This window comes from Helianthus annuus, chromosome 5 (genome assembly GCF_002127325.2).
Source record: "Helianthus annuus cultivar XRQ/B chromosome 5, HanXRQr2.0-SUNRISE, whole genome shotgun sequence".
NCBI lineage: Eukaryota > Viridiplantae > Streptophyta > Magnoliopsida > Asterales > Asteraceae > Helianthus > Helianthus annuus.
In genome coordinates this window covers 162800856-162826359 of record NC_035437.2, presented here as the reverse complement: position 1 = coordinate 162826359, position 25504 = coordinate 162800856, and the positions used below count along the sequence as shown (strand labels likewise).

Sequence of the window (25504 nt, the reverse complement as noted above, 5' to 3'; positions counted from 1 at the left end):
GTTTGCGTCCTTTGTCAGCGTAACTCTTTTGTCGGTTCCTGGCTTTCAATAAGTTGTCTCGAACTTGTAAAATCTTGTCCGTCGTCTCTTGTATAAGCTCGGGACCGGTGATTTGGGCTTGACCAATCTCGTGCCAACAAATAGGCGAACGGCACTTGCGACCATACAATGCTTCGAAAGGTGCCATTTGAATACTCGCGTGATAACTGTTATTGTACGAGAATTCGACCAAAGGCAAGTGTGAATCCCAGTTGCCACCAAAATCTATTACGCATGAACGAAGCATATCCTCTAAGGTTTGGATAGTACGCTCGGTTTGACCGTCAGTCTGAGGATGGAAGGCAGTGCTAAGGTTGAGTTTAGTACCCATAGCAGATTGAAAAGTTTGCCAGAGACGAGACGTAAAACGAGCATCACGATCAGAAATGATGTCAATGGGAATACCATGACGACAGATTATCTCCTTCATGTAGACCTTAGCCAATTTCTCGACTTTGAAATCTTCACGAATAGGGAGGAAGTGAGCTGACTTGGTCAATCGATCAACGACTACCCAAATGCTGTCGTGACCAGCAGTAGTGCGAGGAAGCTTAGTGATAAAATCCATGGCAATGCTCTCCCACTTCCAAACAGGAATTTTTGGTTGTTCGAGTAAGCCAGAGGGACGTTGATGTTCAGCTTTCACTTTGGAACATGTGAGACATTTTGAGACGAAAGTGGCTATATCCTTCTTCATTCCAGGCCACCAATAGGATGTACGCATATCATGGTACATCTTGTCGGCACCAGGGTGAATAGAATACTTCGTGTTATGGGCCTCCTTCATCAGGAATTTGCGAAGATCATCACGGTTAGGAATCCAGATACGATCGAGATAGTATAAAATACCATCAGATTTGGACACGAGACTATTTTCAGCACCACATTGCATCTCGTTGTAGAGGTTACCCTCATTAACGGATGTATACTGAGCGTTGCGTATACGATTTTGAAGATCGTGGACGAGTTGGAAACAACGAATACCTTTGACATGAGTTTTACGACTAAGAGCGTCGGCTACTACATTCGCTTTACCTGGATGGTATTTGATTTCGCAGTCGTAGTCGTTTAACAATTCCACCCAATGGCGTTGACGCATGTTCAGTTCCTTTTGGTTGAAGATGTGTTGGAGGCTCTTATGGTCGGTGAAGACCACACATTTAGTACCATAAAGGTAGTGTCGCCAAATCTTCAATGCAAAAACAACTGCACCAAGTTCAAGGTCGTGGGTAGTATAGTTTTTCTCATGAATTTTGAGTTGTCTCGATGCGTAAGCGATAACCTTGTCACGTTGCATAAGGACACAACCAAGGCCAAGGTTTGAAGCGTCGCAATACACGACGAAATCATCGTTACCATCGGGAAGCGTTAGGATAGGAGCATTGCAAAGCATATCCTTGAGCATTTGAAATGATTCCTCTTGTTCGGGACCCCAAACAAAAGGTCTCTCTTTTTGAGTCAAGGAGGTCAAAGGAATAGCGATTTTTGAAAAGTTGGAGATGAAACGACGATAGTAACCAGCGAGACCAAGAAACGAGCGAACTTCAGACGGAGATTTAGGTGCGATCCAATTTTTCACAGCTTCGATTTTAGCGGGATCAACGTGAATTCCAAGTTTGTTGACGGTATGACCAAGGAATTGAACCTCTTTTAGCCAAAATTCACACTTGGAGAATTTGGCGTATAGACGTTCAGTACGAAGGAGTTCAAGGATAAGGTGCAAGTGTCGCTTATGCTCTTCTTGCGTCTTGGAATAGATGAGAATATCGTCGATGAAGACGATCACAAAACGGTCCAAGTATGCTTTGCACACGCGGTTCATTAAATCCATGAAAACAGCGGGTGCGTTGGTCAAACCAAAGGGCATGACCTCGAACTCGTAATGACCATAACGTGTACGAAAGGCGGTTTTAGGTACATCTTCTTCGAGTACTCGAAGTTGATGATACCCAGAACGAAGATCGATCTTTGAAAAGCAGGTTGCGCCTTGCAATTGATCGAAGAGATCATCAATGCGAGGAAGAGGGTATCGGTTTTTGATGGTGAGCTTGTTGAGCTCACGATAATCAATACACATACGAAATGATCCATCTTTCTTTTTGACAAACAAAACGGGAGCGCCCCAAGGAGAAGTACTAGGGCGTATAAAGCCTTTGTCAAGAAGCTCTTGGAGTTGACTCGAGAGCTCTTGCATCTCAGAGGGTGCTAAACGATAGGGGGACTTAGCGACAGGCGTAGCACCAGGCACTAAGTCGATGCGAAAATCGACAGAACGAGCAGGAGGCGGACCAGGGAGATCGTCAGGAAATACATCCGGAAAGTCACGTACGACGGTAACGTCACTTATGCTTGGGCCTTTGTCCTTCTTTTCCACGATGTGGGCGAGAAAGGCGAAAGTACCATTGCGTAAGCATTTGTTCGCTTGGATACACGACATAAGCTTGAGACCTTGAGAAGGTTTCTCGCCATACACATGTAGAGAATCACCATTTGGAAGAGGTAAGCGAATAAATTTCTCAGAACAGACAACTTCAGCACGAACTCGCCTAAGCCAGTCCATACCTACTATGACATCGAAACTACCCATTTGCATGGGTATGAGATTGATTGAGAAGGTATGATCGTTTAGAATCAACGAGCAATTGGAGAGAACAGAATTGACAACGACGGTTTTACCATTAGCGACTTCGACAGCGAAAGATTTTGGCAACTTAGAGCGTTTACACTTGAGCAAAGACTCGAATTCTAACGACACAAAACTTTTATCGGCACCAGTATCAAATAAGCATGAAGCATAGACATGGTTAACGAGAAACGTACCAGTAATGACGTCGTTCGCGTTTTGAGCCTGAGCAGTGGTGAGGAGGAAAGCTCGACCTCTAGCGGGTTCTTGAACCTGTTGCTGTTGTTGTTGAAGCTGCGGTTGCTGCTGTCGAGGTTGTTGTGGCTGGTAACGTTGAGGGCACACGTTGACCATATGGTTAGTATCACCACACGTGTAGCATGCTCGCACAGGGGCGACTTGATTGGGAGCTAGAAGGGCTTGGTTTTGGTAAGCCTGTGGTGGGACGCGACAGTATGGAGAAGTATGCCCACTTCGGCCACACTTGTCGCACTTTCGGCAATGAGCGTTTAGAGGGTGATGATACTGGCATTTGCCATACTTCGGATGCGTTCCAGTGTAAACCTTGCGTGGAGTTTCATTGTTGGTAAAAGCAGGCACGGTTTATAGGGGTTGTGGGTTTGGCGGAGTGATTACCGCACAATTTTGGCTCGAAGCCTTCCGCTTCTTGCCTTGGTTTTTCTTAGACGGCTGGGAGGGTTTGGGCTCATCAGAAGTGTCAATTGTAGCTTGGCGTGCACTCTTTGTGGAAACCTTGTCAAAGGTTCCATGAAGAACGTAGTTGTTGTTAAGTTCGGTGGCTATACGAAAAGCATCTTCAATGGTTTGGGGATTGGCAGAGGCAAGGTGGTTTGTCAGGGAAGGTGCAACACAACGGACGAATTTGGCTACGGTTTTGGGTACGGTTTCAACTTGTCCAGGACAGAGAACACTGAGTTGTTTAAAGCGCGTAATCAGGCCATCCATGTCGCTCCCCTTCTGAGTAAGGTTCCAAAATTCGTTCTCCAATTTTTGGAGTTCATGAGGAGGACATAAGTGGTCTTTCATAAGCTGTTTGAGATCGTCCCAAGGCATAGCATGTGCAACCTCGTTTCCCCTTTTGTTGCGTTCAGTCGTCCACCACTCGAGTGCCTTTTCACGAAACACCCCAGTTGCATTCAAGGTTCTTAGTTCGTCAGGGCAACCACTTTGCAAGAAGGTAAGCTCGATGGCATCAAACCAGTTCATCATGGCGGTAGCGCCATTCTTGCCAGTAAATTCTAAGGGTTTACAAGCCATGAAGTGCTTAAATTGGAAGGTCGATTTGGGTTTGTCTGCCTTTGAGTCAACAGAGCCATGCGGTGAATCGGTTTGAATCTTGCTAACGATGTCGGGTAGGACTTTAGTAAATTGTTTGGCCATAAATTTCATGCAATCTTTTTGAGACATGGCGGAGGAAGTCGAACCCTTCTTAGACTTGAGTCTCTTGGAGGAGCTAGACGACATCTAAAAGATTGAAAGAGAAGGAAAGGATGAGACTTTGATCATTAATCGAAAACAAGGTTTGTGTATGTAAAAGCAAGTAAATGTTCATGTACCAAGTAAAATTCACATAGAGCATAAGTTCCAACATACATTCGACAAGTATAACACATAAGTTGCGTAAAGGGGTATAAATTTAGTTTGTTCACGAGGATTATTATTGTTTGTGATTGCGGTAACGTGCGAAATGATTAAAACGACATTTCGAAACGAATGAACGTTCAAGTATAAAATCACATATAAATTGAGATACATAAAAGAGAGGCTCAATAAAACATAGGAATGTTTCGGGTAGAGAAACGTCGAAAATTCCAAAGTGGGTCGAAAGTCCTTTCGATTTGGAGATATTGTGCTTTGGCCTATAAGTAAGATACTCTCGTCGAGAAGCGATTAACGGTATCTTACCCTTCCGGTTACTACACATCTCTAAATGATTGGAACATTCGGGACATTGGCGAGAATAAAAATCAAGGAATGGGACTTAATCGACAAGATGCGGGTTTCACCCCTAGCTTGACGATTTCGTACCCTAAATGTGGTTGGTACTTGTCGGCCAAAATAAAATTTTGACACTTTGACAAGGGTCCACTAGAGTTGAAATGAAAATTACCATTAAGTTGTGGATCTCACTCCTAGCTTAATGGTGAAATTTCGCGCAAAATAGATAAAAGGTGGAATGAGAGTCGTTTACCAAATTGTGGGTTTCACGCCTATTTTGGTAAATTCATCTCGTTGATGTAACAAGATTATAAAATCGCATAAGTGCATTCATGTTAGCCTTAGGAAAGGCATATAATTTTAATAACAAGAAGTGTAGCTAGGAAGCACGTAAGGTAGAGTACAAATGTTTTAAACAACAAATAAGAAACAAAGTTCCTAAAACTATAGACTAGGGCAAAAGCATGGCAATTTTCCTAATTCCCTATAGTTATGGCTCTGATACCAATCTGTCACACCCCAACCAATGGCGGAAACATCGGGATGAGACGAAGTGTGAAGATTGCTAGAGACATCATAACGCTATTTGTGACAATATTTAGAAAATCCCAATTTCATTTCATAACTTCAAATAGTCAACAATACAAGAAATTCAAATACAACAAGTTTAACAAAAATAACATGATAACATAACAAAATTGATACAACATATTAAACCCTAACGTCTATATGTGTATCTAGGCATCAACGCTACTTCTTTTCTTAGCATCTTCCTCATCAACCTGTAACATGTTTAAAATAATTCAATGCAAATGCAAAGGCGAGTATACAAGTTTGATACGTACATAGCAAAAGATAAGTCTTGAACAATTCCTCATAGCAAGCATGTGATTCAAGATAAACATTTAAACATGGCATGTGTCTAACATATCAAACCAAGGAAACGCAATATGCTCATGACATTACCGATGATAAAGGGCGGGTCGTTAATCCTATAGCGCTACATATGTCACGGTTAGGCTCGTACGAAGTTAATGATAAGTTCAACACATAAGAATCACCCAAGTTTAAAGTATCAAGCCATCACGTATACAAGCATGTTATAGGAATGTTCATGTGTTTAAGCAAAATGTTCATGTGTAAGTTTTTGATAAGTAAACATGTTACACCCCAAAAGTGGTAAAAGTAAAAAGGGGGAAATGCGAGTATACTCACGGTTTACAAGTTGTGACTTGAGAATCCGAGAGCAAGTTGGTGGTTGAATTAGCTAGTTGGAGCACCTTGTTTCTCTACACAAGGAAACAAAGCGTATGAGTTTGGGGAATTCGGAAGATTCGGAATTTAAGTGACATGAAAACGTTATAAAATATTATATCAAAATACTCATCTTCCCATAATACACTTGCATGACACCTGGTAACCACGAGGGTTATAATGATTTCATGAGTTGAACACTCATAAGAATCATAGCAAGGTTTAGGTCCTTAGATGATTATCCTACTACTTTAACAAATGAATATGATTTCAACATCAAAGGTTCGAGTGTACATAGATAGTATTTAGGTTGTATAATATACACATATTATTAAGTCCAAATGTTCAAGTATTCAAGTAAGAGGTAGAAGATTACATCTTCATTTAGGTACCTCAAGTTGAGTCGTATGTGTCATGGATGGGGTAGGAAGACAAGACTTCCATTTAGGTACCCCTTTGATGTTCACCACTACACTTGATGTAAAAACAACCAAGGAGGGTCATGAACTAAGGTCATTACAAGTATGTAAAGTAAACTAACTAGTAGAAATCATCAAATCACGTGAGGATTGTAGGTTTGGGACAACCCAAGTTGTTCCATAATCACTCATGTATCAAAGGCTATGTTTGACATGATTGTGGGTTGAAACCCTAAACAAAACACCAAGTTTATGAGGTTTAATCCTCTGATTTTAAATGTCTCAACCTTGTTTTTAAGCTTAACCAACCATGGGATAAGTTGTAAGCATTAGAACATAGGTATGAGATATGTTGAACACAAGTTACATAGGTTTAAACAAGTTTTTGATGAACATAAAAACAAACAGAAAGTTTATGGACGATTTCGGGGCATTTCCAGGTCTGATTTCTCCAAGGAGAAGTCTAGGAATCGAACCCCATGATTATCCAAGTAAGTAGGAAAAAGAATCAAGTGATTTCGTTAAGAAATGAGTGAGTTATGCTCATTTTCGTGAAGGGGTGTCAATCTGCTCGAACCTTTGCTTTCAGCTATGGTTTGGAGGATGTTTTGAGAGTTTTTAGTGTTGCAAAAGTGGTAGAGAGGCTGGTTATAAGTGGTATTTATAGGGGGAAGATTAGGGTTTCAATGGGTTGGGCTTTGGAAGTGTTTAGAAGGGGTTACACCTTGAAACTAGCCCACAAAACCCAACTATATGGTGCTGAATTTTGCTGAATTGGGGCTGCCATATTTCTTTATTTTTTTATTTTTTTAAAACATTATAATGAGTAATTTTGTTAGTTAAGTTGTGTAATAACATGCAACAATGTTTCCCCTAACTTGTAACAAGGTGAAATATGAAATAAAACATGATTTAACTAGGTAAAAAGTGTAATGTAACATGTTTGTAAGTGACAAGTATATGTCACATATTTACAAGTTCAACATATGTTTGTAAGTATCACAAAGAAGTATCAAATGATCTCATGATTAATCGTATTATGGTGTATGTATAGTATGTAACAAGGAAATGCAAGTTTTCCTTCATGATCAAAATCTCGAGTTTACAACGAGTACTAGAAGGAACGAGTACAATGATACAAAGCTTCCAAAATTAGAAACACGAGTAAGACAAGCTATAAATAGAAAGTACAAAAACACAGGGCGTTACATGACTCTTAACGGGCCGTTTTTGTAAAACGCCAAACTTGAGGACAAAGTCGAAATATAAAAGTAAAATGAAGTCTTGATGCATACCGGAAGAGTTGCAATTATAACGACTTCGGTAAAACACCCGGTTGATGGGTAAGGAGTTAAGCACGTGAGTAGGCCAAGAAACGGGAAGTCGGATGGAAAGTCAAAAGACTCGGGTTTTGATTCATGACTAAAAGACGACAAGATGATGTAAATAGAAATTTTGATAAATTATGTTCAACTAATTTAAAGTTGAACGGGTCGAACAAACAATAAAGTTTAACATCCATAAATGATAAAATTTCACATGAATAAGTCAAACGAGTTGAATGTAATATAATGCCGGATGACATGAGTAAGCGCAAGCGGGATAACGGTAGCATTAAAAGCAAAAGAATAATGCGCCCTGTAATGGGACACAATCAAATGCGAATATATGGAACTGGGTATTAGTGAGCATAAGATGAACCGACGCATAAATGACGTGAGAAGTCATAAAGTTGGAAAATTTGTTCGAAAGAAAACAAATATAGCCTTAGACTACGGTCAAGGTCAAAGGAAATACAAAAGCAAAAATAAATGACTTTGAACATAAAAGGGTGCGTTAACGTCATATACGTTTGAATAAAGATTTGAATAAAGGATGATCTACGGGGTTATCATAACCTACGAGATTATAATGAGGCTAAGGTCTGCGGGACCAAAAAGACCTTCGGGTCGCAAATAGAAAGAAATGAATCGTTGAGGGTTTCACCTTAATAAGGTAAAAATGTGCAAATATAAAGAAATAGCCTACGAGGCTAAGTGAAAGAACCTATGGGTTAATAGTATAAAACGAGGAAACGAGTTGTAACTTCCCGCGTAAAATAATAACGGGAGATAAAGTTAGTATAAAAGCGATAGGTTTCGCTAAGCTAATTAAATGGGTTAAAAGCAAAGAGATTGTGAAAGGTCTGGTGGACAAAAGTGAAGAATTTCACTAAAACATTTAAACGGGTAAAAAAAATGATGACAAAATAGTTCACAATTATTTAAATTGTGTTACGTCACAAAAGTGGGTGAAGTCATTACCGAAATGACAACGGAAGGGGATAAATCCTTGGACGTAAATTCCTTGGAATTGACATGAGTTAAAAACAAAACGTTAAACTAAAAATTCAATTTTTGGTAAGAAACAACGTTTTAACACATATGAATACTATGAGACGAATTCGGAAATGAATAAATCAAAGAATGTGGGTCTTAACACCGACGGGTGCGAGATGATATGTTCGAAAAGAAGAAGCATGATAGAGAAAAGTTGAATTAGACTTAAAACGTGACGTGACACGCTCACGGACAAGAAAAGAAATATAGAAAATGATATAGAATACAATCAAGTCGTAGCATGAGTTACGAGATATGAAAATTTGAAAACATGCAAAAGGCCAGGTTGGCAATAAGATATACCCGAATGACGGGGAATAAAGAGACGACGACTAATCAGTCCGGTAAAACCTTTTAAAGTCGGAACAGTGTTACGACTCATACAAAATGCTTGTTGAATTAGGATTTGCTTGAAGTGAACATGTTGAAAATGAATACAACCGAGTGATTAGATGACAACTCGGTCAAATAAGAGACTAAATTAAGAAATACAAGCTGAAAGTAACGGCCCACGAGGCCTTACACACGAAGGACGTACGCGTCAGTATGAATGAAAACTTCTAATCGAAATAAACGGGGACCTTAAAAACGAAACTAGGTTCGTTTGATTAAACCAATGAACTACGTAAATAAGGTTTCGGGGACGAAACCACTTTAAGGGGGGGTAGGCTTGTAACACCCCGAAAACGGGTTTGGTAATAAAACCCCGTTAATACTAAAAGACAGGTAAAGTACCGTTAGTTGTAAAAATTAACCCGGTAAATATTAGGATTTAAATAAATAAACCTAATATTAAATAAAAGTTGAACAAATCCTTTTGAGGGAAATAAAGTATATAGAAGGCCCGAGTTAACGGGACTTAAAATAAAATGGGTTATGACTTTCTGAACCCATTAAGTTAACTAGGAATAATTAACCTAGTTAGTAATATGTGATTATGTAATAAATTGCAAGTTATAGCTTCTTTTGAGAAAGATAAAACACAAGGGACTAATGTTGCCAAGTGGGCAAACTAGTTTTAATAAAAATAAAGAAATAAAATCACAACACACACTAAGTGTGTGTGTGCGTGCGTTTGGGGCGACCAGGAGCAAAGAACTAGGGGTGTTAACCCTAGTTCAACTAATTCCTTCAAATTGAAAGACTAATTGAAGCCCGAATTCGGATTTGAACATATATTAGTGATCACCTAATCATGGGAATCATGAGGTATGTCCAAATTTGTATTTTGGTGAAGTTTTGAAATCTTGATAATCATGCATGAATGAAATTTTAGTATGAATTGACGAATATTATAGCAAAACTGATACGTGTATGAATCTAGGAACAAACCCTAGATGAGAAATTGGTAAAATAGTGCCATAGAACTAGAGATTCAACTAAAGACCTTGTAGGTGATAAGTGGGTTTTATGTCACTATGATGAATACTAGAAAAGTGATGATAAATATGTGAAAATTTGTTGTTGTGATATAAGTCTAGGTGTTGTTATACATGCTAGACATAGAGACTTGTGAATGATGTTGAAACTTGGCAAATAACTAGTTGAGAAACTTGATTTATGAAAGTATGAAAATCATGCCCACAAGGTGTTTGCTAAAATGTCTAAATGAACACTGATATGTTGAAATTTTGAAAGAAACGTGTAATTGAATAATATGACAAATTGTGCGAAGTATGAACCGATAAGGGTTCAAAGCATAAAGTTAATCTAGACTTAATTGTGTAAATCATGTGATCAAAAGTAGTTAACTTTTGATAAGTTGAATTAATAAATAATAAGGTCGAACGGTAGTTTCGACATAGAAAATACGTAAGGTGGAAAAGTCGTGATTATTAATGACTAATCTAACCACCTTTGAATGATGACGATAGTTTGACACTTAACGAGCAAGGTGGAGGCTTGGGAAGAAACGGGTTAAACGAATCAAGAAGGAAAAGAAAAGCGTAGCTCGGATACGAGGTAAGTTAAGCTTACGCCTTTTTATTCTTACTACCAAATACTTATAATGCACGCCGGAATAAGTAGGAATGTCAAGATACCATAAGTTATGGTAAAAAGGGCAAAAACGATAGAATGGTAATCCGGACATGGGTTAACGAATAAATAAAAAGTATTTGAAAGGACATCATTTGACATAAGTCAAAATGGGTCAAACAAAGCAAGAAATGACTTTTAAGCAAGAAACGACTTTTAAGCAAGATGAATTCAAAGAGTAAATCAGAATAGGTTAAAGGGATGAAATGGTAATTAAATACCATCTCATAATTATAATTAGTCACTTCGACTAAACGAGTCAAATGGTGTTGTTAACACCATTTATCAATAATATTTGATGATCGCTTGTTGAGTTTATGATCACAGGAATTAACACATGGTTCACATGGCTATTAACTAGAAATTAATAGCGAAAGGTATTCAAACGGGTCAATCTTATGACCCGAGCCAGGTACACATGCTTAGAATTATAGCTAAAAGCGACATTTTGGTCAAATAATAGTAGAAGTCCTTCGTTGCATAAATGAAGGGCTAAAATTGACCAAAAAGCCCTTGAGGGGTAAATAGGGCAAACAACTTTTAAAAAGTTGTTTTGAAATAAGCGTCTTGTTTAAATTGAGTCTTTGGAATTCGTATAAAAAATGGGGATATGATGTAATCCAATAGAAGCATACCCTTAACGGGTCAAAATAAGCATACGAGCGAAAACGGGTTAAAATATATAAGAAACCCGCAATTAGAACCTAACATGGTAGAAAATATTGAATTGAAGTGGTTCATGTGAAATAATGATCAAACAAATATGTTTGTTTGATAAATGCGTAAACGAGTCAAAATTTTGTAAAAAGGTAATAAGCCGAAGGCATAAAAGTCTCAAAATTTATTAAGCCGGATGTCGGATTTTAACTCCATATGATGGAGAATCAAATTACAAACACGTAGGAATAAACGGTAGGTCAAACGGACAAACGGATTAAAAGTTATGAAGGTTTTCGTTTTAGAAAACGACAAACTTGGAAAATCCTGCAGAGGCCACCGTAAGTTACGGTAACCACCGTAACTTACGGTAGCCTTAAAGTCTTTACACCACACACCCACTGCTTTACGGTGGAAAAATCAACATTCAGGGGCTACCGTAAATGACGGTAACCACCGTAATTTACGGTAGACCCTGTACAAAAATGTATTTTAATCAGTTTTGCTTCCTGGACTCGTTTAAACACGTTTTAAACCCCATATGACTAAATCATTTAATGTTTATGAAATGTAGGTACATTTTGGATGCCAGAAGACGATCAAGCTCAACGAAGAACCGAACACGATAAAGATACATGCTTCCGCACATTGCCTCGTCATAAATTTTAAACGACGAATCCGATCATGTTATGTTGAATAACTTATGATTTGTAAAAGTTTTAATAAATCCGTATTTTTATAGTATGTGTAGTCTTAACTACACATCTAATTGTTGGTATTTACATGTAAAACCGTTAAATAGTAACTAGGGTCTTACACGCAAGTAAAAAATAGCTTTTCTTAAGTAAAGGAACAAAAGGGGCAAACGCGCAAAATGGACTTTCTAAAAAAAGTTTACTTCAAAACGTATATCAACTCGAATTTATACTGACACCTATAAAAAATACGCACATAAAAATAGTTTTTTAGTAAAGGAACGAACGAGCCAATTGCACAAAATGGAGTAATAATGCAGGGATTAAAAATGCAAATTTCAAAAGTCATTTTAAAAATTATAAAATGGAGTACTAGTTTAGGGGTGAAAATACTTGTAACATAAAGTAGTATTCTAGGGATTAAAATTGTGATTTTCAAAAATTAAGGTAGTATAAAAATAAAGAAGGTTCAAAAGGTAAATGTCTAAAGTGGAGAGGGTCGGTGAGAAATCCCACTGACTTTCTTCTTTAAGATTATAGATAAATGCATTGGCTAGTTTTTTTTTTTTTTTTTTTTTAATTACGAAAGTGTCATCGGTTAAAGTCTATGATGTTATTTAAAACATCATAATGTTAAATTCTATCTTTTGTTAACGGTAAAACTCTACATTTAGATAAAAATGAGGCCGACAAGAAGCTAGAAGTCCCAAACTTACAAAACCAATTACAAAATGACATCTTGTGAATCAAAGGCGTTTCACCTCTCCCAAATAATAATAAGAAACGGGATCTATTCTTTACCCGTAAGAAAGACTCTTCCTTGATATCTCTACTATCTTTCCAATCGAAATAAGCTTGCCATTAAAGACCTTTTGATTTCTAGTCCGCCATATACATCACATCGTCGTAAAACAGGTCCCGTTAACCACCCTTTATCATTTTCTAGAAACCCGGCTGCCTACTCACGTAAACATACAAGTCATCATTATCATCGTACTCAGTAAATCTCAGCAATAACAAAGCTAAGGTAGGGTATGAGAAGGGTAAAATGTAGACAACCTTATTCCTACCCCGTATGAATAGAGAGACTGCTTCCAGTAAGACCCTGACTCGACATGTAAGCAAGCAGGTCCTCCTCACAATTCTATCAAAACTTATATGTTTCTGATTGACCATGTTTGGTAGACCTTGAAATTGAATGGTGACTAAGTGACTCTACTTGTCCATTTTTTAGTTGGAATTATATGTAAAAGTTTCCTTTCTTGCTTTATTCTTTTTATCAAAAAGTGACAGTGAGGTTGAATTGATCGACCCGTCAATTATCGTTTGTTTTTCACATTTAAAAAAGTGTATTTCTACTTTCTAGAAAGTAGATATAATATAAAAACACAGATTACAACTTTCACAAGAACGCATTATTATGTTGGGATAGAGGGGCCCAAAGTGAACAAGAGTCTTGGATTATATCCTACATATCGAGGTAGAACAAAACATTTTCACATATAATATATCTAATTCGTTTGAAGTCTCTTAAATTACAATAAAAAGTAGTTGCATTCATATTCGTATGCATCTTAAATATTTACATTTACAAAGGTAATAAATAAATAAAAAATGAATATTAACAATCCATGCCATAACTAGGGCTGTGCAACGGTTCAGAACCGAACTGAATCGGAATCGAACCAGAACCGTTAATTGCTAAATCTAAGAATCAGAACCGAACCGTATTATAACAGTTCCGGTTCGGTTCGAAACCGGCTTAAACGGTTCTCGTGTAAACGGTTCTCATCGGAACCGGTTGACAATTAAATTCTAAAATTAACAATTCAATAAAAAAGAATCAAACCATTTAAAACCTTAACTAAGAGTTGCAACATTCAAAGTTTAAATTTAAACCAATCAAAATAAAAGTAGCAAAGCAACAATAAAAAGTTTCAAACCATAAAACAAACTCTAAATAAAACCATTACAACCATCGTGTTAACAATTAAAACAAACATCTTCAAACTTCATTTGATTCCCGATTTGCGTTTCATCGGCTGTTTTGTATTCCTCATTCTCGTCACTAGAAACCTTTTTTTTTTGTGTGATCCATTTCTTTTAAAAACCTGCACCGAAATAATGAAATTTAGCATGAATAAAGTCAAACCAATTTTATTGAAGTATTTTTTTTTTTTTTTTTTTTGTGTTGAAGTGTTTTTTTAGAACAGCCTAAACACTTCACTTCAACATATAAAGTAGGATATATGCCCGCCGCGTTGCAGCGTTATGTTACCATTGGTATTCGACTGATATCGGTTCGGCTCGATACAGTACCCATATGATACATGCACTCGGTATAACAATCTACACCTGGTATTGGTTTGGTTAATTATGGTATCGGTGTAGATAACAGATTTCTTTTCGCAGAAGAAGTTATATAAATATTATCAAAACCGGAAACCAAAAAATATGAGTTTGTTTTTATTTTAAATAGAAGAACTAAATATTTAGAAACCATTTTACGTTAATTATCTTATAAATATTGTATTGATGGTAAATCTCAGATATCTTTTTACGTCTGAAAGGTTCAATTTTTTAAATAAATAGTGTTTGACCAAAGCGGTCCAACCCTATAATGATTTCATAAAGACTTATTTACAATATAATGGTTTCATAAAGACTTATTCATAAATTATTTTTTTTTAACAACCAACAAATCAAATCCTGAGTACTCTCGGGGTACCCACTGGACAAACGGAGTACTCCGAGAGTAACCCGAGTCGTCCACCACCAATTCCGGGGAAAACCCGGTAATCCACCCGTCGTAGGCACGATGGTGAATTACCGGTAAAACCCGTTTGGTTCAAGGATCGAACCCATGTTTCCCTGGGTCTTCTATCACTATCCACCAATGCCTCACTCTTTTTTTGCACCAAGTGGGAATTGAACTTGAGTTTTCAAAGAAGAACCCAAATACTCCTACCACTTGAGCTAGAGGTCATTAGCTATTTATAATTTAACTAAACTCAAATTTGAAGGGTAACCCACACGCCCGTAGGCACGATGGTGAATTACCGGTAAAACCCGTTTGGCTCAAGGAGCGAACCCAGTTTTCTCAGGGTCTCCTATCACTGCCCACCAATACCTCATCCTTTTTTTACACAAAGTGGAAATTAAACTTGAGTCTTAAAAAAAAACCCATATACTCCTAGCAATTAAGTTAGAAGTCATTGACTATTTATAATTATAATTTAATTAAAATCAAACTTCCAGCACTGTTCATGACGACTTTCGTTTAATATGTATAATGTATAATATAGCTAAATAGTAGATCTTCAATGTAAAAAAAAGGTCGTACTATCAATAGTTGTTGGTTTTAAAACTCTATCTACTGAATTATTTAAATAAAAATCTTCACATGTCATAAATATAATGAGTCGAAATATAACATAATGGTCGATAATAATTCACATTAGTAACCTGACCACTGTCACTAATAATTTTCATTTTCATTGTCAAAGACAGTCTCACTCAAACGGAAATGTAAACCTTCATGCTTCTGATGAACAAGAGTGTTGTAAATTGTTTTAAAATTGACAAAAATGAAAGTTAGGAATATATGAAGTTACTTCCCCATCAAATGTAATTGCCCTGGATAAAAAAATGAATGTTAGGAGTATCATTATTATAAAACACACATTATCATTGAATAAAGACTCATAGTTTGAATAATTAAATTCTAATTTGCCATTAATAAAACACAAACCCTAAAATGCCATATAATTAAATACATGTTGAAAGGTAACATATTTATTTAGTTATAGTTGGAATTAGTTCTTACATATTATTATTTTCAAACTTTATTTTTTAATTTATTGTTTAAATTGCTTCACTATTCGATAATCGATACTTTACGTCATTAGCATATAAACCAGGTATGGTTTCGGCTCTATGTATTTAGATCTAAACGCATACCCTACCGATAAGACTTAGGGACCATTAGGTCCTGGGTTCGATTCCTACAGAGGGGTGGGGGAGGGGGGTTCCCAGATTTATTGGGTTTACTTCTGAATTGATGTACAAACATTATTGACTAGTGGAGATGGATATAATCGAGTGGTTCCGCTGGTGGCACGGTGATACTCTAATGGTCCGTCAGTGATCCAAATTTGTCGTTCATAAAAAGATAAAACCGCTTCCAATTTTTTTTACCGTGTCCGGTTCCAGATACAATATCTTTGTACACGACTATTTGTTTTTGTCTTGTAAATGAAACTTAAGCTTAATGAGGCCCATAAACATGGGCCATATTATCAAAGGCCTATTTATGTTGGGCCATCAAACACATTAAGCCTTTTGGGTTTCTTGCGACAACAGGAGCACTGCAGTATCGCCGATCTTGTGAATCTCTGCGTCGTCATTTTAGAGTTGATCAATCCCTTGCATACTCTTTATCCAGTTCTTCATCGGCATCCATCTATCTGATTCTGGTACGTCTTTTTTTAACCCTAAATCACGTGTATTTTTTAGTTCAACAACCATAGTTATCATCATTATACCCTCGTCCCACATAACCCGCATCGGACCACTCCATCAATCTCTTTTCAGTGCAGATGAAAAAAAAATATTGTGTTTTGTTGTTTTTTTAATTGTTTATGGTGTGCGGTTGAAGTTTTGTGTTTTCTTTTTGTTTTTGTTAATGCACACCAAGTGTTCGACGATATGTTTCTGACAGTTTTGCATTTGGGGTTTTACTCTAAGTTGTAGAAGACTGTTCATTTGATGAAAATTGAATTATTTACAAGTTACCAGGTGATAAGTGAAAATCTTATTTGGTGTGTTATGCAGGTTTGTGGTGTAATCATGTTTTTGACAAGGGTTTTCGGAAGGAGGCTGTTTTCAACAGCAAGATCAGAGGCTTCTGCAGCTGGGGCTGCTGGTACAGTGAGGACCGCGCATAACCCGCTTGAGGAGTTCTTTGAGGCAGATAGGAATCCAGAGGAGGAAAAACCTGTTGTCTATGGTAATGCCTTTGACACCCATGTTGTATTTTAGTATATGTTCGTGACTTGCTTCATGTGATGTATACTTTTTTATTGATTTTTTTGAACATTTGAAAACAATCTTGGGAGGCAGAACCATAAGTTGATTTTGTTGATCTTGTATTAAAATATGCATATATCTAAGAACACATATAGGCTTGAAGTGGTAGGACACCCAATATTCGATGCGATATTTATTCATATTACTTGAGTCTTGAGATATATAGATTAAAGTATTGTTTGCACAAAAGACCTGGCTTATTCTGTAGGAAAAAACATGCCCACCATCAACCTTGGACACAATTGATGATCAGTTATTCTGAGGGGTTTTTGGACTCTTGATTGAGGAATGATTGTTGAACTTTTCATTTATTAGGTAATCTTGTTTAAAATCAAGCTAGTTTTAGCTTGATTGGATATTTGGTACTGTAATGGTTATGTTATACTGTTTGATTTGTTGAAAATAAATAAAGCATGCAATTTATGCTCTTAGAATTTAGGGTTTAATTCATTCGACTGTTACCTTTTGACTTCTGTTGAGAAGTAGGATCATTAGGGGTTTTGATTTTAGTTTTTTCTACTAATTCTTAAGGTTTAACTTTTATGTAGTGTAGAATTTTGTGCATTTCAACTCTAAATAAAAGCATTGCCAATTAGGTTAGAAATTGAATGCCCTAACTACTTGCTTCTGTTGTACATATATTCATCTAAATGGATGAAACTTTTTAGTTATCATATCAAAGTGTTCTATCAATTCTGAAGTTAACTGTCTTCAATTTATATCTCTGATGCTATACAAATAGGAAATTATTAATGGCTCCTCAGTTACTTTTGTTGATGCAAGTGAGCTATACGTCATTTTCTTGCCAATCTGTTGACCTACACCATCTATCTTGAATGTCATATAGCTGAACTAAAAGATGATATATGAATACATAAACTTTTATATTAAAAATAAGTATATCGTATATGTTAGTCAACTAGATATTAAAATACACTTTCGATCCATTTGACCTGTTTCGTCTACCTGAGTTTTTTGATCTAGCCTAGAACATTACCTGACTTTTTCGATTAGGCTCCCAAATATTCTTCAAAAACTTTCATACCAGATATAATCTATGGTGTGAAAATGTATAAGGAGAGAACTTTTGACTCTTAAAGTGTAAGCAGACCGAGTTTTGAAGTTTAAATGTAATAAAAACTCCTTTAACTTACGCGAACAGATACTGCAAATCAGCAGATATTGACATTACGTTCGCTCGTATAAAAGATTTATGGTTTTGAGCAAAGGTGACAATTTCAATTCATTTTCTAATGAGTTGGTAGACTGGGTTATATGTTATCTTAAATGGGTCAAATAAAGAAATGAACTAAGAATTTCGGGTCAAATGGGTCGAATCGGTTATGTTTATTTTTTCTATTTGTTTTTATTTTATCTTTTTTTTTTTTTTGTTCTTTAATTATTAATTTATTTAAAAAATTAAATTATTTTATTTTTGGCCCATTCTGACCCATACGCATCTTGACCTGCGACCTAAACCCATTCTCAAGCAAACTCTTAGGTAGCGTTCGTTTCATGGAATGGAATGGAATGGAATTAGGAAGTTTTTCTTTGTAAAATTGATCTTGGTTGGGGGAGGGAGGAATTTGAAATCCCATGAATTTCTTTAATCAATGAAATTTGTGACTATTTCAACATTCCATTCCATTCCTTCATTAGAGTGAAGGATTTCTAAGGAATGTTGAAATAGTCACAAATTTCATTGATTAAAGAAATTCATGGGATTTCAAATTCCTCCCTCCCCCAACCAAGATCAATTTTACAAAGAAAAACTTCCTAATTTCATTCCATTCCATTCCATGAAACGAACGCTACCTTAGTAATGGGCAAAAAGGTGAAGTGGGATTAAAAATTCAAGATATTTTTTTTCACTCATTGGTATTTTCATCTTCTAAACATATTATTTATAAAACTATGATATATGATAACAATTAGGGGTGCAAACGAGCCGAGCCGAGCCCGAGCTCGACCAGGCTCGAGCTCGTTTAACATATGAAAGCTCGAGCTCGGCTCGATTCGAGCTTTATTTCTAAAGCTCGGCTCGAAGGTAATTTTTCAAGCTCGAGCTCGGCTCGGGCTCGACTCGTTTAGTACTTATTAATTAATTTATATTAATTATAATTATTATTATACATATAATTAAGTTATTTTTTATATTTATATACTATGTAGTTAATATCCCGATATATCAACCGATATATCAGTGATATATCGGTTATCGGTCCCCTGCCGAGATAGCGGTACAGAATATTGGTCAGAATATCGGTACCGATAATATCAGCGATATTGTCCGATATTTGACCGATATAGGACCGATATTTGATCTATAAATCACTGATTTTCCCGATATCAGTACCATTCTTCTTATTTCTACCGTTCATTTTTTCTTCTTATTGCTGCTATTAGTATTTTAAGTCTTAATTGTTAGTTGTTACTGTTAAATGCTAGTGTTTTAAGTCTTAGTCAGTTCTTACTTGTTACAATTGTTAGTGTTAAATTACTATATATAAAAAATTAGCATGATATTAAAATTACCGATATCTCACCGATATCCCACCGCGATAACCGATATCTCAAATATCGGTCCTTGACCGATATCCGATATTTTACCACATTAACTACTTAGTTTATATAAATGGTAATTGCTATTATATAAATAGAGTAAGGTTAACATACAAAAAGCCTTATCATACATCACGTAGGAGATAATGGTAACCGTTGGATCAGGGGTATAATCACGCATGGGACCACATAATCACGCATGGGACCACATAATCACGCATGGGACTATAATCACGCACGTTCTATGATAATAACGCACGTTATATTTTTTGTCATGTATGTTAATGTAGGTTAAGCCTTTAAGTACATTATACTTTCTCTATATAAATATATGTTTAATATATTAATAAAAAAATATATAAACAGAAAGCTCGTCTAGGCTCGCGAGCCGGCTCGAGCTCGATAAGCGAAGCTCGGGCTCGTTTACTAAACGAGCTTGTTTTTTAGGCTCGGGCTCGAGCTCGTTTAAGCTCGGCTCGTTCGAGCTTTTTTTCGAGCCGAGCTCGAGTAGCTCGCGAGTAGCTCGGCTCTGAGATGCTAGAAAGTTGTACGGCTTTTCAGAGATGGTAAAATGGACGGGTCAGATTGCCAAAACAAGTTTTTGAGAGGAGACGGTTAGTCTTTTATTGCGGCTCTTGATTGGGTTTGGTGAGAACGTGTAACTTAATGCATTGCATTATGCGACAAAAAAGGGATAACCACATCTAAATGTATTGAAACTGACATCATAACAATATATATAGGGTTGGTGACAACCTAGGCTGCACTTTAGGAACAGTTTTGATATTCCTTGGAAGTAAAACTGCATTATGTATATGCTAATTGTCTTGATCTGTGTCTTTTAGGACGTAGTTGGAAGGCTTCAGAACTGCGTCTCAAGTCATGGGATGATCTGCATAAGTTATGGTACGTCCTGCTTAAGGAAAAGAACATGCTCATGACTCAGCGCCAGATGCTTCATGCTCAAAACTTAAGGTTCCCTAATCCAGAACGCCTACCTAAGGTTTGGCCCACAATCTTTGTTTGGCTTTCATGAGATAAATATTATGTTAATGAGAGATAGATATCCTAGTAACGTTTAGACTTCTGGTCAATGTGCAGGTTAGAAAATCAATGTGTAGAATCAAGCATGTACTGACTGAAAGAGCAATTGAAGATCCAGATCCTCGGAGAACTGCTGAAATGAAGCGAATGATAAACGCTCTGTGATGCTTGTAAGGTTTGTTCTTGTTTAGACTTTTAGCGTGTATTAATAAACTGCATTGGTAATCATTTATGTCGTCGTGAAATGGGAACCGTTTGTTTTTATCGGTCTATGCAATAGTTTATTGTCCTTTTTTCATGGAATTGTGTGGTACAATGTTATGCCTGTTGAAAAACACACACACATTTTAAGCATTCTTATAGTATTGAGGTGTGAGTATTATAACTTGGTTGGAGCACGAGGACCTTGATATATATGAAGAAAATCCTTGTCATGTTCAACTACTTTCACCGGATCATCATTTGATCACCTTGATATATTTGAAGAAAATTCTTGTCAGTTCGCTGTGAGCTTGATTTACCTCTTATGATATGAAACATGTTGAGCACTTTTGGGGTTTCTGCCCGGGAGGTCTCATGGTCGAATCTTGCGGGGGGCGAACTGTGGCTCCGGTTCAAACTGGCAATAATATGCCAACCACGGGATTCCTACTCGTTACCTGGGTGATAATCGGGTGATCTAGCTGTCCAAAAAAAAAAATAGCTTGGCAGTTGGCACTTCAATAACAGCCACGCTTGTTATCATTTTAATTTCCAAGAAATGAATGATAAACCCAAACTTACATGTTTTAAAGGAGTGCGTGACTGAGTTGAGCCTGGTCGATCGAGCTTGAGTTGATTGTGATACTCGTAGCTTGAAAATTGGTTTGAGCTTGCTCAGGCCATTATTTTGTACCTTGAGCTCGGTTATGACTTATGAATCTATATTTTCAAACTGGGACTCTACAATTTGACTGAAGACTTAACAAGAAAGTATAGTAATCATGCAAAATATACACATATGAAGTAAAAGTATAAAATGGCACAAGCTTGGAAATCCTGATATATAGCTTTAACTATTTTAACTTAATTTGTTTTAACTTTAAAGTACATATGTCGACGGTGTCTGTTATCAGGGTATGCAAGCCTACCTATCACATCATATGAGTGGCTAGTTGTGTGCAAAAAACCGAATTAATCAAACTATAACCGAATTAACCGAAAAAACCAAACCAAATCAAAAACCAGTGGGTCGGTTAATGGTTTTTTCGAAAACCGAAAGTAGCGGGTCGGTTATGGTTATCAATGTTTCCATACCCACCATAACCGAACCAAACTGACATGTAATAAATTTTTGTAAGATTTAAGACTTTTCACGATATTTTTAATATTTGATGTTTTTGACTGAAGAATTTTAGTATTTATGGATTTTTCATATCGTTTTGTGGTTTTGGTTGAATGTTTATTTGAATTTATGGAAAATGTTATATCACTTTATTTGAATATTCGATAATAATTAATATTATAGATGATATGTATTTTTTAATACTAGTGGGAAACCCGCGCGTTGCGGCGAGGTCGACAATAAGGGGTGGGAAAATAAGTCAAGCCTTCAAACGATTCCAAAAAAAAAAAAAAAAAAAAAACTATATAAGGTGTGTATGCGTGTAAAAGCCCCCGCACTTCATGGTAATGCAAGGTTTTACCGGCTACATGGGATAGTTAATTGATGTATGTTTCATTCTATATACATTCTGGCACCCAAAAAAAAATCTAGAGGGGTTTTTAGTTTACATTAAACATACGAAGCGCAAGTTGTAATATAAAAGATACGAATCAAGAAAGATCCTGGTTTTCGCCATTCGTTTTCCAGCAAGTAACGCCATTGCGGATCCTAACCCAAAGCCACACCTGCCAGCACCCTTGATCTTACATCGCAAACCTGGAAAGTAACCGTTTACACACAACAGAAAGTTAGAAGTAAAAGATTGAAAATATGTCACATGCCACGGAATAGAACATTGTCCTTTTACGTACATATAACGACGAAAAGGCACCTGGTCGTGCACCTTGGTTCCCTCCAAACGCTCCACCTGACAGATATTGTAACAATGCTTCATGTCAATAACTAAAATATCTTAAAAAAATCTATGCAATAGTGAGTCAAAAAATGGAAACTGCATATAAACTTTAACCATTGTTGCACTTTTTCAAGGGTCCAAGTTCAAGTATTGAATTTCAAATCCCAATTCAAGTACTTCAGGTTCAATCTTAGGTTCAACCTTTATTGTTATCAACAATAATGTTGATTATGAATGAAATCTTGAATCATTTAGATTCCATTTTGAGATCAATTATCAATGTAATATGAGTTTCAGCTAACCATATAAACCCATTTCGTTGCAAAACTTTAATCACAAATAATCAAAGTTTTGGACTTTAATGAAAGAAATACAACAAAAAGCCATTATTTTTAATGAGACGTGAATATCATAAACCTAAAGTTTGATATACCCATGGCCATGAAAAGCTTTGAGAGTTTTTTTTTTTTTAATTATTTCTGGATAATTCAACATATGAAACGATCTGAAAGTTAGGCGTCTAAATTAGCACGCGGTTGGGCCCACCTTCCCAGTTCGACCTGCATTATTATGGCTTCTTTTGGGTTTCTGGTCGGACCCGCACTGGGACGGATTAAAACAAATAACGAGGGTGAACCCGCTCTAACACAACCTTTTCTAACCCGAACTAATTTGATACGCGTTTAAAAGCTACTCATTCTTAACCAATTCACATGTTTCAACCCTTTACATAATCCGACCATACAATTGTGCCATTCATGATCTTAAGTGAAAAGTCAATTTTGCATCATTTATTATTTCATACTCCATCAATCCCTTGTAATTTTGTTTTTGAAAGATAGAATGTGAAGCCAGGCTGGGCTTGAGCTCGAACTTAGACGAGCCAGCTCAGCTTGATTATTTTTCCGAGCTAAAAAGTCGAGCTCGAGCTCGAGCTCGGCTCATAAAAACTTCGAGCCAGCTCAAGCCAGATCGTTAATTTATTTTTAATTTTGTTTACAAGTATAGATAACATAAAAAACAAAAATAAAAAAATGAACACACATTTCTAAAATACATATATATACACACACACACACACATACATACGAGCCATCGACTCGAGCCACGAGCTGAGCACCCCTGGCTCGAGTTCGACTCGATTACAAAACGAGCTGGCTCGACTCAGCTTGAAAACAAAACGAGCTTTTATCGAGCGAGTTTCAAGCGAGCCACGAGCTTTATGAACATCCTTAGAATCCACTATAAATAATCAGTTTGAAATAAGTGATCTCAAAGCTGTTTATTGAAAACAGCTTATTTTCACTCTCAAATAAGTAGATAAGCATATACATGCTTTTTCATCCAAACACTTTAAAGTGGTTGTCTGTTTTAGAAAAACGCAATGAGCATATAAGTTGTATAAATGAGCTATAATCCCAAACAACCCTAACTTTATGAGATTCAATCTACGCTTCCTAGTCTAGAAAAAATAAACAGTGAAGTAAAAAAGTAAACAAATTGTTACCTCTTGACAAGCTCGTTCAATGGTTTTGCATTCTGAACCACATTGTCCTTCAGAATCTTGTTCAACAAACAAGCTGCTAGTGGACCAGATCAAAAGATAAGATACCAGCCAAAGAATCAAACAATGTTCCATTTGTTTATACTTTATACCAATTTCCAGCTACAATTACATCTATCACCCATATCAAACAAATTTCAACGTCTACATTCTTGATTCTACTTTTATATACATGGAAAACAGTGATTCAAACATCAAAACCCCCTGTCTTACAGTAATTGCAGCCATAAAACGCAAACCTTAACCCAATAATTAACAAACACAGATCACGAATTGATGCTGAAACAACTGAGACCCATTATTCAAAATCACCTCTAAGGTTTAGCTTAATTTTACACCATCAAACTTCCTAATTAATTCCCTAAGTAGTTAAGGCATTTGAACAAACACCTTATCTGCATCCCCAATCGAGATAATTTAAAGGCTCAAATGCAAAATAACAACATAGCATATAATTGGTTCATCTTACAGAAAAGAGAACTCATGAAGCTGTAAATTTACTTAATTTATTCAAGACACGTACTTTACGACAAACACCCATTAGGAAAGAGAACTCATGAAGCTGTAAAGAGAACTTAAATGAGCAAGTGAGATCGAGATGTAAAAGGGTATTATGAAGAGGAGAAAGGATACCTGGATTATTGATGGGTCTCTCCTCGGTGTCGCTGTGTTTTCATCGGCCATTGTTTTCACTTCAAGATTCTTGGTTTTCAAATAGCAATTAGGGGTCGGTGAAGTAAATGTTGAATTCAATCAGGGTTATATGGCTGTAATTATGGGAGTTATGGAAGTGATGGGTCGGAGTATTAATCCAATTAATAACTACGCTGACGGTTGCAATTTGGAAGAGGTGATGAAAAATTAAATCTCTATTGTATTGGCTTCCACTATCTTGTAAATGTTGCTTCAAAACTTGTATATAAGGGTAGAAAAGGAAGAAAGTTGTAAAAATATAGGAATTTGTTCTAGCTTTTGGTATGTCATCTTAAAAAGTTGGGGTTAAATTACTATTTTAGACATGGGAAATGCTTATATATAGTATATAGACTATAGGCAATAACAATTTATTTCATGTTAAAAAAATTAAGCTATTTTAGCTAGGCTAAATACACGGTTAACCACCCA

General features: G+C 36.4%; 1 protein-coding gene and 1 long non-coding RNA gene across 3 annotated transcripts; one reads left to right on the top strand and one right to left on the bottom strand.

Moving 5' to 3' along the window:
- The first annotated feature begins 16387 nt into the window (after positions 1-16387).
- On the top strand, positions 16388-21058 carry LOC110941757 (39S ribosomal protein L47, mitochondrial). Of its 2 annotated transcripts, none has more exons than XM_022183421.2 (4): positions 16388-16536; positions 16895-17069; positions 20557-20714; positions 20794-21058. In XM_022183421.2, exons 2-4 carry the CDS (start codon positions 16910-16912, stop codon positions 20815-20817), a joined length of 342 nt encoding a protein of 113 aa, XP_022039113.1. In that variant the 5' UTR covers positions 16388-16536; positions 16895-16909; the 3' UTR covers positions 20818-21058. The 2 variants fall into 2 exon arrangements, with proteins under 2 accessions (XP_022039113.1, XP_022039112.1); XM_022183420.2 differs by having other exon boundaries at positions 16389-16536; positions 20813-21058.
- Positions 21059-22453: 1395 nt separating this feature from the next.
- LOC110941759 lies at positions 22454-25250 on the bottom strand. The gene is made up of 4 exons (XR_002594392.2): positions 25013-25250; positions 24323-24395; positions 22772-22827; positions 22454-22676 (listed from the first exon to the last, which is right to left on the bottom strand). It is a non-coding gene; the product is annotated as an uncharacterized LOC110941759 (long non-coding RNA).
- Between the last annotated feature and the right edge of the window lie 254 nt (positions 25251-25504).

Excerpts from the sequence above, each read along its gene's own strand:
- LOC110941757 (XM_022183420.2), top strand. The coding sequence starts at position 16,910 with ATGTTTTTGACAAGGGTTTTCGGAAGGAGGCTGTTTTCAACAGCAAGA. Across the intron at positions 17,070-20,556 it reads GGAAAAACCTGTTGTCTATG|GACGTAGTTGGAAGGCTTCA; the intron begins GTAATGCCTTTG and ends TGTGTCTTTTAG. Across the intron at positions 20,715-20,812 it reads ATCCAGAACGCCTACCTAAG|GTTAGAAAATCAATGTGTAG; the intron begins GTTTGGCCCACA and ends GTCAATGTGCAG.